Source organism: Nyctibius grandis, chromosome 7 (assembly GCF_013368605.1).
Source record: "Nyctibius grandis isolate bNycGra1 chromosome 7, bNycGra1.pri, whole genome shotgun sequence".
NCBI lineage: Eukaryota > Metazoa > Chordata > Aves > Nyctibiiformes > Nyctibiidae > Nyctibius > Nyctibius grandis.
In genome coordinates, this window is record NC_090664.1 from 21,168,422 (window position 1) to 21,183,613 (window position 15,192).

Genomic DNA, 15,192 nt, shown 5'->3' on the forward strand with positions numbered 1-15,192 from the left:
TAAAGGAAGAATATAAAACTATTTTATTGACCACTGTTCACCAGTATTTACAATAAAGTAAACAATATACAGTCTGATAACATTCAAATTACTACAAAGTTAATTTTCACCTGGTCTTCTTGGGACCAAGTGATCCCAAATACTAAAAAGAATGATTCTACAGGTTTAAAGGGGTAGGTTTGGGTAAAGAAGATAACATGCACATCAATAGTATAGAAGACTACAAAACATCTGTGAGCTTGTTTAAACATTCATTATGATTCTGTAATAACTATGGAAGTTTATGAATGTTTTATAAAAGCTTTTACCTAATATGGAGGAAGTAGTAGTATCAAATGCTCTCTTGTGATAAATGAAACAAGTTGCAGAAAGCTTTTATTTACTTGCTGTTGATGCAAAACATACTACTTCAAAAAAATATCAAATTTGATTCTTGTTAGAATGTATGCTTCTCACATTGCTAATAAATCAAATTTCAGGTTTTAATAATCATATATATAAAAAAGCAATGCAAACAATTATTGTGCTTCATCTTCTGGGCATGAATGCCAAGTTAGTCGCTCTTCATAAAAAGCGATTACGATCTGAGGACACTTCACATTAGCTTCTTTGGCCAGCACCAGATCTGCCTCATCAGAGTCTTTCCTGATGTAGAAGAGAGTAGGATTTAAGAAAATGCATAAACATTAATTCAGCAAATTTAGCAGCTTGTGATAGGTCATAAGTTCTGAAAAGAATGTCAGCTAGAAATCAGTTTTCAGTATACCTTTCACTATAGCTACCAAGTACTTCCACGCTAATGGCAAGTTTTCCTAGCTGCATCTTCCTTCCCTTCCCATATTTTTTTCTGTTTGAAAAGAAAACGCTATTCAAAGGGAACCATTTATACAGCTACCTATTGCAGTATGTAATGAAAGACGTAAAACTTCGCTAATTGTGTCTTTTGAAGCATAATGAAAACTTCAAAGTGAGACTTAAAAATCAACAGCATCAGTCTTAAGAGGTGGTACTTAACATCTAAATTATATTTACTGTTTATGCAAGTAGCTTACTGTATTTCATACTGCTATTCTTGATGCTGTCTTGGGGTAATAAAAGAAACTTTCCAGTCTGACATGCTTCAGATTACATTTTAAAGTGCATGCTGCCTTTACAAGTCAGTTTTGTGCATACATATTCATATCTATGTTTGCTGCCTACAATCAATTACGAAAAACTAATCAGCTGCAACTGACCTAAACAAATAAAGCTTATTTTTGTACATTTCCTTCATGTTTGATTTTGCCAATTATCACTACAGAAATTCAGACAGTCACAATCTATATTTTGCAACTCTTCTAAGTTTCACTTAAAATTTATAGAGAATTTAAAAAGGCAAAAGGGAGACACAATCTTTCAAAGCACTGATCTTCAGCAGTGCAGGCATATCACATGACAAATCATTTCTCTGAAGACCACTCAGTTTGACTCCATTCAGAAAGTTATGCCCTTCTCAAAGGCTGCCGAAAGCTATCATTCTTCTCATTCCACCACCATAAGAAATCCGTCCCCCAGCAAATATTAATTTAATCTCTTGTATTCTCAATACTGGAAAAAAAAATTAATTTTATCCTACTTGTTCACTGAGGAGACACAAGAAGTCTCCCATCAACGCTGCAGCTAATGAAGCTGGTCTCCCTCTACCCTCCCAACAATGCAAACTCCCCCCCATCACTCTCCCCTCTTACTAGCCCATAACAATAAACCTCTCCTTCATATCATTTGTTGTTCATCTCAACCTCAGCTTCCTCCACTAGTTCCTTCCAATTCTCTATCCACTTGGCTGCACGCAGAACAGCTGCCACTACAGTTGGTTAGAAGGCTGGCTATCCAGCAGCTGGCTTCTGCTTATTGAAAAAGGTAAAGCTGGAGTTCTGCCTGCTGTTCCCTTAGCAAGAACACTACTGAGATCCAGCTTTTCCGTACAAATGCCAATTTTTCCATATTTTATCAGAATTTACCTTTCAAACTTCTACTTCTGTAAAACTGAACCAACAGAAGGTAAAGTTATTTTGGTTTTGGAAGGAAGAGTAAGTAAGTACTAACAGATTATACAAGCTTTGTTTTTCTAAGAATACAAGGTTAGTAAGGAGATCACCAGCTGCCGTATTCCTGAAGTGAAGTTGTCTCATTAGCCTAAGTGCAACTGCCTGTCCTCCCTTAATATGGACCAGAACTGTGGATGTAAGGCTTACCATTTCATGAGGAACATAAGCTCTCCACTGCTGTCTGTAGCCCCAATTATCCGCTCAGGATCAAGACCCCTTGCAAACCCTCTTGGTTTATCGACCTATTGAGTAAGTTACAAGATTGTTATCTAGTTTAAGATAAAATTCTGTTTTGGCATTAGAGCTAGATATACGCATTCTTGTGTATATATATGTGTATATCAGAACAAAAAATATAGCCTTACATAATTATAAAAGCTATAATTGTCTGAAGATGACATTAATTTTATTTTTTCATGACTGATCTTCAGGACAAGTCATTTAGATGTAAAGTAACAATGAAGGAATTTTACATCAATGTTTCTAGCCCTTAGTTCTGAAAACTCAATAGATGAAACAAGTGATCTAAAAATCCTTATAGCAGATAAACAAACAAGCATGGCCAGTAAAAGCAACAAAAGAGGCAAAGCAAAACCGCACTCCTGGAAGTGGGAAAAACACATCCTTTTCAGCAAAACAACAGATCTGGGCTGGCTTGAGCCAACTGTGAAACTGCACCCTTGGGGAATACCTCAACTCTTCTTGGCTCACTGAGATCACACTGATGGCGAGGAATATCACAACCACTTCCTGTATTAGCTCCTCTAGGTTCACAATATCCTTTTTGAGACAGTGGCCACTACTGTACCAGATGAAGACACACAATTGACTTCATACAGAAACTAAAATATTGTTTGTATTATTATTCATCAACTATTCCTTCTGATGCCTTCCAACTTTTTTGACAGTAACCACACATCCAACAGGTGTCTTCAGTAAACCACTGACATTGCCAACCAGTTTTGTTTCAAACTGCTAGCTTGAAAGTTTACAGAGAAAAATGTGAACTACTAAGCATGTTATTATATATGCATTATTTTGTACTTATCAGCACTAAATTTGTCATGTTGTTCTTTCACTTCAATTGTAGGAGAAACCCAGACCTTTAAGAAAAGGTAGGCTTTCCTCAGTCACCCTTCCTACTCCCTCTCCACCATCATGCCTGGTCCTAATCTAAGTAACTGCCTGGTCTTCACATTTTGCCGTCTTGCCACTCACCTATTTAAAATCATATGCTAAATATGAATGCCAAAACAGAACTTCATCTTTGTTCCATTCATGAACCTCTTGCTCTAATACAAACGGACCAATTAATATCATTCATAACTAACTCTCAGTCAGTCTTACTTTCAATTACAGAGTAAGCAACATGGGACAATGCAAGAACTTTTAGTCATCATGTCAATCAATCATCTTTGCCCACCATTTGGATAGTCTCATTAACCACCAGAAATGATCACCCTTTTCAAACCACAGTTCCAGGTGATGTGCGATTTTTACAGTTTTAAACCCACGTTTGGTCTCATTCTCAAAGCCACAACAGGATTTTGGGGGAGATGGGGATGGAGAGGTAGGGAAGAGACACGGTAAAAACAAAGCTTAGCACATGAACATATACTTACAGAATCACGCTTTTTCTTTGATTTACTATCATCGGATTCACTATCTGACAAAGATTTTCTTTTGGCACCATCTGTTTTCTCTTTACCAGCTTTCTGAGAGTTTAGAAAAGCTTCGATAAGCTCTGGACAATCTAAGTTTTCTTCAGGTTCCCATGTGTTGTCAGCACTGAAACATACATACATTTATGTAAAACTAGGAAAAGAAGAAAAACATAAAACTAGCCATTGTTCACCTTAAGCAAGTTAGTTTTTTTCTCATGATATAAGGCAGGTTTCTTAAACTTAAGGATGCTTATCTTGCTATCTTTAGTAACCCTCATGTACTGCATTTGATGACTGAAAGAAGTATGCTCTGCTACTGTTGAAAAACAATGTTCTTAAACTGCAGATAGACAACAGGCAGCTCTATTGTCTCCTATGATCTGTGTGGGATCATAGGAGTTAAAACAAGCAATCACACCCAACCAAAACCTACCTGTCCATTTAAACTGACTTTCTTCCCTGGTTCCTCTAAAGACTGACCATGCAAACAAACCATAAGATATGAGCACTAAGACTTAGAGAGAACAGAATGTACACAACACTCGCTACAAACAGCGTAAGTATGCCTAAGCTTCTATATACAAGGAATGCTCTCAAAAGTTATCTTCGAGCACTGAGATCAACTATACTCAGAACTATCTTCCCTCCTCCAGTTGACTGCAGGGGGGGAACAAAGGTTCCACGTCCACAGCTGGGCACTGCAAATGTTCCAGTAAGTGTGCATTCTGTTAACTAAAATTTTAAGAAGTCCATGAATGTTCCCTACAACAACTAAGCACCTCTTCAGAAGTCCTCATGCACAAATACTGCCACAGCGCTACTGCACAAGCAGGAAGCCAAACTATTTTCAGTTACTAAAACACATTTTTACAACTTCAAATCAGACCCTCGAATACTAAACACATTGTGTTTTTCATTTATGCACTTACCACTACACAAATTTCAGGTGCTAGAACACAGAAAGTTGCAATGAAATCACTTTGGGAGGTATGCAACAATAATATGACTGCATATGTAACTACTTATGCTCAAACGCTAGGTGCATCACCTTTTTTCAGCTAGTAAAGTAGTCTGCCAGAAAGTGTCACAGGAAGCAGGGAGGAGGCACAACTATGTGCCTTCTTTAACACTCAACTTTTTTAAGTCTACTGTAAGGTTTTCTTGTGCTTCCATAAGGCCTGTGAAAGAGACTCAAAAGATACCTTTCGGGTAGGCCTAATGAAGACAACCATACCACAGAATTCCTTAGGCAAATTCATCTAATCTGAGAGCAGTTCAGAAAAGTGAATAATAAGCAAACTATCTGCTTCAAATTCATCACTTCAGAGCTGCCTACAGTTTAAATCCCTGCAAAATTTCTCACTCAGAAGTAACATTCATTCCACCAGAACTGTCAGTCTATCTTACCTTGACAGATATTGACACAAGCTAAATCAAAGAACAGTGGCAAAAGAACAATCACTAAGGACTTGGTAAAAGTCTTGAAACATTTTAGGTAGCACAAGCACTAAGCTACATATCTTCTATTTTATTTTCATACTTGACTGCCCCACTTCAATATGCATTTATGGATGTCCTTCTCTTGAGGTTCTTTAAAATGTACCCCCATCATCCAACTCCCTCTCTGCATAGTTATTTAAAATAAGTGGTTAGTATTTAGCATTCTACCAGAAAAAAAATAATAGGTAATGCCTTACTCTGTAAATCCTTTCCACTTCAAGTAGTATTCCACCTTTCCATTTACAACACGTCTGTCCAGGACTTTCTCCACAACAAATTCTTCAGGCTCTGCCTCTTCAACTTTTTTACCTTTGCCATTCTGTTTCTTTCCCATTTTGTGCTACAAAAGAAATTCAGAATGACGTTATTCATTCTTTTGCTTTACACAGTTACTTTGCTGGCCAAATCCAACTTTGCTCAATAAACAGCAAAGGATCATGTACTTATTCATACTAAAGCCAGCAGCTCAGACTCCTTTTACGTTAACGCATGTGGTCAGGTAACCTGAGCAAGACATGTTAGTGTTTTGGTTTTTTTTCAGTTGCTTAATGAGATACCCAACATCAGTTTTTAAAAAGGTGAAATATTTTTGTCCATACACTTAGTGCCTCCACTCCCCTTATAAATTTAATTCTCGGAGTGCTACATGTTCAAAAATTTATGAAGCTTCTAAAAGTTAATTCTATGCCTGTGAAAAGGCAGAGGGCAAGAAACAGCATAAGGCAGGAGTACAGAAAAGTAGTAAGGGAACTGTGAAAATGCATAAAATAGAAAAGGGATGCTACTCAAAAAAAGGTGGGTACTACCTTTTCCAAAAAAAGGAGAAGCTGATGTGAGCAAAGTTTATGATGTATTGCTACAATAAGCAAAATATTCAACAATAACCCATAACTACGGAACAGGATGCATGCTAGGAGCATTCCATTACTGCAGTCCCTTCTCATTCTTAGCCACGCACCAATGTAACTTACATTCAAACAGATGTCACAAAGGCGCAAAAATTTAAGACAGCTACACTTAAGTACAGCACTTAACACATAAATGAAATTTTGCTAACTTAAAAAACTTTATAAGTATTTTAAGTTTACATTTGATACTTCAAATAATATTCTTTAAGTTCTTAAAATAAATATTACATCCACATCATCCTCAAGGCATTCCCAGTTTAATAAGGCACAATTAAATAGTAATAGAAGGACACATTTCAGAATTTCCTTGTTTGTAATCTTAAAAAGGTTGGAACAAGCCTATCATGTTGTCATATCACATTTCTGGAGCACTAGCAGACCAAAAGCAGTTTACTTGCCATTTTGGACTGCACTTTATAACGAAATTGTTAAAGTGGCAGCCATAAACTAACGGGAGCAGTATTAAGCTCCTAAAACATATAGTCATGCAGCACCCTAAATCAAAGAGGACAGAACTAGTCCCTCACTGACGCACTTCCTACAGAACAGAAAAAAGACAAGCAAAAATCACAGAGCACCTCTATTTGCTTGACAGCCTTTCTCTAGTCCTCTCTAGAATTCATGTGGGTTAGTTTGAGAATATTGCAAAGCAATTTTGAAACAGTCAAATTTTTAGACTTTTTAGAATTTTGTCTTGACATGGTGAAAGGTAAAAAAAAAAGTTATCTTTTAGACACAAGAAAAACTCTTCTTTTTGTAAACTGAAGATTTGAAGCCAATTCTTTCTTTCCAAAGCCCTGTCTTTGTGCCCCTTATTTTTCATAATTAATTTTTCCCTCCCTCCCCAAAATAGCTTTACTCTAGTTAGCAACCCATAAATTGAAGGTGCAAACAACGAAGACCAGGAAAAGTGTCAAGTTTCTCTTTCAAACAGCAAGTTTCTGTATATGATTATATCTCATGTGACATTTGTTTTGATTTGGAAGCATAGAAGAGAGATTATCTAAAATAGAGCATATATTTCCAATTTGATTTTAACTGCCTGCATATCCCAGGTGTTATTTTGACCACAGCATTTATGTCTGAAAAGTGTCAACTTAAGCACACTGGCTTTTTTTGCCTCCACAGGAAAAAAAATCTAAGACTGAAATTGAAGGAAAATAAAAACATGAAGATGTCCAACGCATCTATGAAGGCAGCTTCTTTCAAGAAATGTGTGAAAAAGAGAAACGGGTAGAGATGAGGAAAACAAAAAAAGAAGTGGGGGGTGGGGGGGTGGGGGAGAAAGACACAGACTCAGTATACCATAGTAATAACATTGTAATTACTGGTGATGAGGCAAGCAGGCTACAAGTGGGGAACATCTCCATCTGTGTTCTCCGTTGGACTACAATTCTTTGATTCAATGGAAGATTGTTTTCTGGTATTCTTTGCGGCTCCACTAATTCTTGTCACTTAAAGATAAATGTTTTGGATTTCTGTATCAAAGCAACATTTTTTTTTTTACTTTCTAAGACTTAAATATCTACATAATCTTCCACAGAAGAAAACGAATGTCATGGGGGTCTGTATTTTTTTCTTGAAGTGCAGTAAGAAATAACAAAATCAAGAGTATGTTTCTTTTTGTTTTAAATATTAGAGATTCAATTAAGTTCTCATGTGCATCAGCACTGCTTTCCAAACTCTTGAGCTTTTCCAAACTATTCAAATAATACTTGATTGTTCCCTACATATTTACCTACGCTATGTTAAATACTACGTATTTAACCTACGCAAATGATGTTGATTGTGGAGCCTACAGAAATACCGAACATTTGTTAAAAACCTGTACATTCTGAGATTACACAAGCCAATGTAAATCTCTGCCCAGAAATAAATGTGGTACCTGACTGAAGTTAGAGGGTGCTAAATGTCCCCTAGACCCCTGAAGCTCCCTTCTCTAGGGTTGCATGTTGTAAGCTGCAACTTGGGCATTTGACCACTGAATGCTGATCTATGGTTCATTTCCCTTTCTGCATTCAGAAGTCACATACGACAGATGCAGATGCTCTCCAGTGGATAATCACTCTTTCTCTGAGGGGCAAGATTAAAACACTGGTGTGACACTGTAGTGAAGGATTTTAACATACAAGAGGTAACAAATTCAGAATTACTGTTCCAGAGCTATGCTATCCCTTAATACATTTAGGTTTGGCATGCAAACACATAACGAAGCAGAATTAGTTACGGTTCCCATGGTAACCATAACTGATTTTCCTGACCTGTGCAGCAAAATTCTCAACAACATTATAAGATTAAAAATACTGCATTCACAAATTCTTTCCTCTCCCTGAGGCACCCCCTGCCCAGGCTGGCTAACTCCTCCTCTTCCTCAAATTAGAGAAAAGTGAGCAATCAATTACTCACAGAAAGTTCAGACATTCACCTTGGCAAAATCTTTTAAAATAGTTATCATACAATATAAAGGAAGGACTACGTTGCACTTCTAAGCCAGGAGTTAATACAAGATTTTAGTATATCTTGATCTGGGTCAACCAGTAATCATTTCAGTAAATTTAAGAACAGGACTTTCGAGCACATCATAAATCAGTTGCTCTGCTATCCAAATTTTGAATTGTACATATGTATTTTTGCTTATTTCCCCACCTCAACCTCAGATGCATATCACGCTATACTTTTTCAGTTGTCTTTCACAAAACTATGTATCATTATTAGTTGAATGGTAACCAGCAACCAACTGCCCTTAGAAGTCCATATTTTAATGTCAAGCAAAGCTTTACAGGACTTGAGATCCATGAATGCATCACTAAAATGGTCCAGGAGGGGCTGACATCTGATAATCTCTGCTCCTATGAAATTCAAAGAAACCGTTGTTAAAAATCATTTCAAAAGGCATCTTAACTATGCCACATCATTTCCCAAGAACATTATTCTTCATCTGTAAAGATTGCCTTTTCTTGGGCAATTAGTTTTCCCCAAATACACTGGAAGAAATTAAATGAATACATGATTTGGATTTTATTTTTCACATATATGATGAATTACATGGTGTGCTGAAAGGAAGCTAAAAAAATCCTTAATGTTTTCTACCACAGGACAGATGGAATAGTGCAGAGCCTTTTAATATTTTTTTCCCAATAGGTCTCTTTAGAAATGACAGATTTATTAAAGCCAAAGACAATGTCCTTTCTAGTAGCCTTACTTTCTGGATCTGAAATTTTGGTCAGAATAATGCTGGGGAGGGGAGATGTGGATGTATCTTTTAAATGGAGATGCCAAGTTATAAGTTTGAAGAAAAATATGTTGATTAAATCCTTATATACTTTAGGGGTGCATGAACTTACCAATGTAGTTTTATTGGAGGCCATTTTTATTGCAGACTTGCAGAGCTTTTACTAGAAAAATGCATGACAATTAAAAGGAAGTTTACATTACTCAAAGAAAGGCATCCCAATACAAGCATGGTCCTTGTTCCAACCCCCATGTATTCACTGCATATAACATTTCTAATAATACGGATTAAATCCAGAACAAAAAGTAGGTTACTACTTTGTCCGGCATAACCCAGTAACGCACCATTATGCTAGCCAGGATAAACAATACTGTCAAAGTGGTATATAGGGTTGAAAAAATGTTTTTCCCATGGCCTTCTAAGGCACAGAGATATTCCTAGAGAAAAGGGGGAGGACCATCAGGGATGCTTATTTCCTTAAACCCAATAGAACAGGAGTTCAGATTCTAGCAGTTAATCAAGATATACCTAGGTTTATTAACTGCAAATCTGGTGGGGAGCAGCTACACATCTGCAGTGTAATAATGAGTCACCCATTACACTTACATCATAGTAAATGCTTATAAACAGCAAATAGTTATCTTAATGCAACTGTAACGTTGCCTTCTGATTCTCAAGTTTGCAAGAGTTAAGGTCCTAAGAGTGATATTAACTCAGCTAAGCTGCACATACTACATATTTAACCCACGCAAATGATGTTGAACACAATCCATCCCCTTTTCCATGTCATTTCTCGTACCGGCCACCTCCTTAGGCATGTATTGTCCCCGCCCCACTGCAAACTATAGAACTGTTATAATTCCCCATGTGCCTGGGCAAGGCAAAAGAGAAAGTCCTTCACGGCCAGAAAACCTCCCGGACTCAGCAATCCCGCCCAATTCTCCCCTGACACGGGAGATGGATTTTGGCAGTCCCATAGGCGGTGGGGTAGGTGCAGTGGGAGATGGGCAGGGACTAGCGCCCCAGCGCTGAGGGGCTTGTCTTGTCCCCGGCTGAAAGGCAGGACGAAGGAGAAAAGAAACACCACCACCACTGGTAACAAAAACGCGGTGCCACCCCCACCAGAAAACCCAGGCAGCCCTCGGAGGCCTGCCGGGGGAGGCTGCGCCTCGGGCCTGCGGTGGGCGCACGTGAGGCCGCCGGGGACGCCCCGGGCGGCGCGGGGCCGGCCCGCCGCCCCACAGCGAGGGCCGGGGCCCGCCGCTCCCGCCCCAGGTAGCCGCCGCCGCCCGGCAGGCCCCGTGCGCCGCGCCCCCACCGCCAGAGCCCCTTCCACGCCGCTTCCCCCACCCCGCCACGTTTCCCTCGGGCCCGGCACCCGCCGCCGGCGCCTCCCGGAGCAGGGCCGCCCGGTGGCGGGGGCCGCCCCTCGGCGGTGGCGGGCTGGCTTTGTCTCCCGAGCGTGTCCGCCGCCACCGCCGCGCGGGTGCCGCTGCCCCCGCCCCCGGCGCAGTCCTCCTCCCCCGCGCCAAAGCCCGCTCGCTCCGGGGCCCTCCCTCCCGCGTGGGCCGTGCAAGCTCCGGGGCCGCGACCCGCCGGCAGCCCTGCTCCTCCCGTTACCCCCCGCCGCCACGGAAGCGGCGGCGTACTGACGGGGGAGGGGGGGAGGCTGTGCCCTGCATCTCCCTGCGGCGGCCCGCAGGCGAGGCCCGCTCCGCGGGGCACAGAGGGAAGGGGAGTCGGAGGCGGGAGGGAAGGAAGGAGGCGGCTGGAGCGAGAGAAAGAGGGGGAGAAAGAGAAGGATACAGACTTCAATGGTGCCCAGCCGCTCGGGTCTCCCGTCTCCTCCTCGCTCTCGCCCTGCGCGCACTGAGCAACAGCGACATCTGAGGGGGGTTGAGGCGGGGGGTGGGGGAAGGGAGGGAGAGAGGGCGGGAGGGGGTGGGGAGCGGTTGGGCGGCAGCGGCGCGGCGCAGCGCAGGGCGGGCGCGGCGGCTGGCTGGGCTGGCCCGAGCACTGCGCGCCGGCGGCTGACGGGGCAGAGCGCACGACGCCGCCTACGCGCGAGCTGCAACCTCCTACCGTCGTCGCCGCCAGCACAGGAGGGGGGCCAAGACGTCTCTCCAACGGGGGGCTAGCGCAGGACCGCGTCAGGCGTCCAAAAGAAGGAAGATGCCTCGCGGCGACAGAGAAAGCGACTGGGTGAGCCGGGGTCGGCGGGTGGGGGAACGGGTCCGCGGCGCCTGGTAACTAGCCGCCATGATGGCCGCCGCCATGAGGGTGCGTTAGGCCGGAGCGGACAACGCCCGCTGCAGAGCGAGGCCTTAAGTTGGTGCGGGAGGGCGGCCTGAGCGAGCCCCGGGAGCGGGGAGGGCGGGCAGGGAGCGCCGGGGTGGGTTTGAAGCTCGCTGCGGCGTGGCCGAGGGGGCCGTTTGGAGCGTGGCCATTTCCCGCGTTGCGGCGGAGAGGCCTAATCGTTAGCGGGGGCGGGGCGCAAGGGGGTTTGGAAAGCACCGGGAGGGAGCTTGAAAACTCGTTTTATTAGTAGGGAAGGAGGTCCGAATCGGCTGGGGAGGCTTCGCTCCGGGTGGGGAGCCGCGGTGGAGCCGCGCCGGCCTTCCACGGGAGCTGGGGGGGAAGAGGAGAGAGGAGGGGGCGGGAAGAAAGGAGCAGCTCCAGCGCCATTTCCCTGGTGCGCAGGGCGGCAGCACTCACCCTTTGTCGCGGTGCGTGCGGGGCCGCTGAGGAGAGAAAAAGGGAGGGAGGGAAGGAGAGCAAGAAGGAAGGAAGAACAGAGCGCCGAAGCGGGCGGCGCGCCCGGTGTCGGCGGTGCCGGATAGAAGGGAGCAGGCTGCGGCGAAGTCCGCCTCCCTCCGCTGGCTGCCGGGCCCCCGCGGTGTGTCGGCGCTCGCGCCAAAATCTGGGTAGTTAATCACTTCCTTCTGCCTGGGCGGAGGGGGAAGGGGCCAGGCCGTCAACGACAAGGGGGAGATTTCGGGGGTGCACTTCGCCCTGCACCCGCCCGCCCCGTGCCAGTACCACAGGTGGCGGGGGGGTGGGGAGGGACGCGAGGCCGCTTTCGGCTAATTATAACCCCTCGCTTTGAGCCTTCGGGGCCGTTCGGCAATTTCCGGTAAAAAAAAAAACCGACACGGTGCCAGTGGTGGTCGGGGCCGTTTCGTCTCCGCTCGGGCACGTATCGCGAGTCTCTTCCGTTGTCGGAAATTGCCGAACGGGCTGGGTTAGTCGGATGACTGCTGCGTCGTTTTTTGCGGAAATTGCCGAGCAGGTTCCGAGCGCCATTCGTGTCGGCTTCGGCAAGTTCCGGAAATTGCCGAAGAGAGCCGAAGGGGCTGCGATTCGCCTTTCGGCTTTTTCCGGCGGCTGTCGAAGCGGATAAGCTTGACGACGACGGCTCCTTCGGCTCATTTCGGAGACAGCCATTACTAACAGTTGATGACTTTTTATTACGCGATAAAAACACGTAGGGGCGTTATACAGAACTGCTGCCCCTTTGGAGATATTTAAGCTCTAGATTCAAGCTTTTTTTTTTTAAAAAAAACTAAAGCCTCGGAAGCGAGCCTGTGCTGGAGAAGGAGGGCGCCAGCACTACGGGGAGCTGAATTTCAAATTACGTAACATTAAGGCAGCCATTACTGACCGGTTGTACGGTACTCTCGAGCAGGAATACGTAAACCATGAAGAATATGGTACGTGAAAAGGGAAAATTCAGAGTTTGCTTTTAAGGAGGGTGGGACGTTTGGTTACCCGTACGGAGTGAATTTTTCCGGGTCTGGGCGTTACAAGCGGGCTTTGAGCCCTGGTCAGCGCGGGTCTGGGTGCCGTTGCCGGCTCCCGGTCGGTGCGCGGCGGGTAGAGGGGCTGTGTGTCTTTCCGTAGAGGGAAGCGTTAGCGGAGAGGAAGGTTCTGGAAGCGGCAGTTGGGGCTGGTGCGCAGCCCGAGAGAGGAGGCGGAAGCTGCGGTAGCCGTGCATGGCGGGTGACGAGTTGTTAAATCGCTTAACGTACCCGTTAGCCGAGCCGCCGTTAAGGTGGCGGTGGAGGAGGGGGACGCGCGGCTATGGAGGTCAGTCAGCGCGCGGTCCGGGGAGTCGCCTTTGCCCTGCGAGGTGCTGACCGGCCGGGGCGGCGCTGCCAGTAATGGCGGAGGCCGGGGGAGGGGTAAAATGGCGGCGCCGGGACTCGCTTGTGCGTGAGGATGTGAGCATGGCTCCGAGGGGGAGAAAGCGCGTAAGGCGGGAGGGGCTGCGAGGCGGGCAGGCAGCTGTAGTCCTGTAGTATCTGCGGGGGCGGAAAACAGCGCTTGCAGGCGCTTCCTGGTGCCGTGTGCGTAGGCGCACGGTAGAAGCCGTTTGCAGCACTTGGTTTCTCTTTAGCCCGAGGACCCGGGTGTTTTTTCTTTCTTTGTGTTTTGTGGGTTTTTTTGGTTGGTTGGTTGGTTTGTGGTTTTTTTTTGTTTTTTTTTTTTTTTTTTATCTTGGGTCGGTGCTTACAGAAGTTCTTTCCTTCCCGCTGCATCGCTGTCCCCGGAGGCGACGGCAGCTTCTGGGCGCCATTTTCCCCTCCTAGCTGCGGGGGCCCCTGTCTTCCTGACAGCCGCCACATGGCGGAGCCGGCGCGGTAACCGCTTCGCTCCTGATAACATTGGGCTGCGGGGGTGGCGGGAGGACCAGGCTGTTGGATTGCAAAGCCCTGTAGAACGTATGGGGGCTAACGGGGCGCTTGTGGGAGGGCGGAGAGCAGTGTCTTTCTAGTTTGGGCCCAGTAAACCTAGCTTTGCTTTTGGCAGGCCTAGCCGTAGTAGTTCAGAGATCCCCCTCGCTTGCTTCTGTAAACCGTTCTTGTTACTCGGGTTCCTAACTCCGCAGAAGTCTGGGGTCAGCTTGGCGTATTTGTGCATACATTATTGCTATGTAAAACACATTTCCTTGCTCTGATGATGAATTTTCCAGCAAAGGCTACACATTTTCCAGTCCTTCGAAGTGTTGCTTTAAGCCTGTGAAGGAAGACTTAAAATAAGCACTAACGAAGATTCTGCAGAGTTCATTAAGATTTCCTCATACATCTGTAAAGTGTGTTATTATTCTGTTTAATGTTTATTAGTAATGTGGTATACGTTTGTCCTTTAAAAAACAAATGCAGTTGTTACAGCTGATAAATTCCATTCTTTCCTTGAGTTTCATTTATGTGCTAATAACTGGTTACAAAGGTAAACCTAACAGTTACTGGAAAAATGCTACCTGCCAACTAAATTTGCTTGATTCTCATATTTTTATAAGAATATTAATGTGCATCATTAGACGCACAGATTATATAGGAAAATGTCTTTTGTGGGCCTGTGAAACTGTAGCAAGCAGTCCCTAATTTTCAAGCAGCAGAACTGAAGTCATTTGAAGGCAGGATTTTTTTGACAGTGTTGTTGCTTAAAATGATTTCTCTGCTAGCCTCCTCAAATTATAAATGATAGTATGACTTGCAGCATATGACTTTTTAGTCCAGGTCTGCTATACAGCATCCTTTCCGTTATTCCTTCTAAGAGATGAGGTGAAAGGAAACTTGACATAACATGGATTTGCTGCTTCTAAACTCGTGTCTAATTTTGCCTGTCTGTACAAGGAGGAGACAGTACTAGCTTCCTGTGTTCCTTAAGAGGAAAAAAACCCTAGATCCAACAGCACATTCCAAGTGTTTTTTTAAGAGATGTTTCAACTGATCGTTCTCAAATACAGTTTTTATTCGCAGGGGGGGAAGTTTATTTTTCTAATGGTTGACTTCGTTGTC

At 44.3% G+C, this 15,192-nt stretch overlaps 2 protein-coding genes across 9 annotated transcripts in view; one reads left to right on the forward strand and one right to left on the reverse strand.

Annotated features, from left to right (window-relative positions):
- CBX3 (chromobox 3) lies at positions 1-13,536 on the reverse strand. Of its 5 annotated transcripts, XM_068404595.1 has the most exons (6): positions 11,202-11,291; positions 9,504-9,554; positions 5,449-5,591; positions 3,710-3,875; positions 2,235-2,329; positions 1-645 (listed from the first exon to the last, which is right to left on the reverse strand). In XM_068404595.1, the coding sequence occupies exons 2-6, from the start codon at positions 9,525-9,527 to the stop codon at positions 519-521; spliced, it is 555 nt and encodes a 184-aa protein (XP_068260696.1). In that variant the 5' UTR covers positions 9,528-9,554; positions 11,202-11,291; the 3' UTR covers positions 1-518. The 5 variants fall into 5 exon arrangements, with proteins under 5 accessions (XP_068260696.1, XP_068260699.1, XP_068260698.1 ...); XM_068404598.1 differs by lacking the exons at positions 9,504-9,554; positions 11,202-11,291 and adding an exon at positions 13,420-13,536; XM_068404597.1 differs by lacking the exons at positions 9,504-9,554; positions 11,202-11,291 and adding an exon at positions 12,107-12,438.
- The window catches only part of HNRNPA2B1 (heterogeneous nuclear ribonucleoprotein A2/B1), a 17,177-nt gene continuing 13,382 nt past the window's right edge, over positions 11,398-15,192 (forward strand). The window contains exon 1 of one of the 4 annotated variants that reach the window (XR_011048518.1): positions 11,398-11,593. Coding sequence is in view for 3 of the 4 variants with exons in the window: in XM_068404591.1 (XP_068260692.1) it covers positions 11,564-11,593 (30 nt within the window). In the remaining variant the exon portion in view is untranslated. Of the gene's footprint in view, positions 11,594-12,802; positions 13,102-15,192 lie in introns of those variants that run through there. The other 3 variants (XM_068404591.1, XM_068404592.1, XM_068404593.1) reach the window with 3 other exon arrangements.

Excerpts from the sequence above, each read along its gene's own strand:
- CBX3 (XM_068404594.1), bottom strand. The coding sequence starts at position 7,529 with ATGGAGATGTTCCCCACTTGTAGCCTGCTTGCCTCATCACCA. Across the intron at positions 2,330-3,709 it reads CAAAGAAAAAGCGTGATTCT|GTCGATAAACCAAGAGGGTT; the intron begins GTAAGTATATGT and ends CTTACTCAATAG. Across the intron at positions 646-2,234 it reads CTTATGTTCCTCATGAAATG|GAAAGACTCTGATGAGGCAG; the intron begins GTAAGCCTTACA and ends CTTCTACATCAG.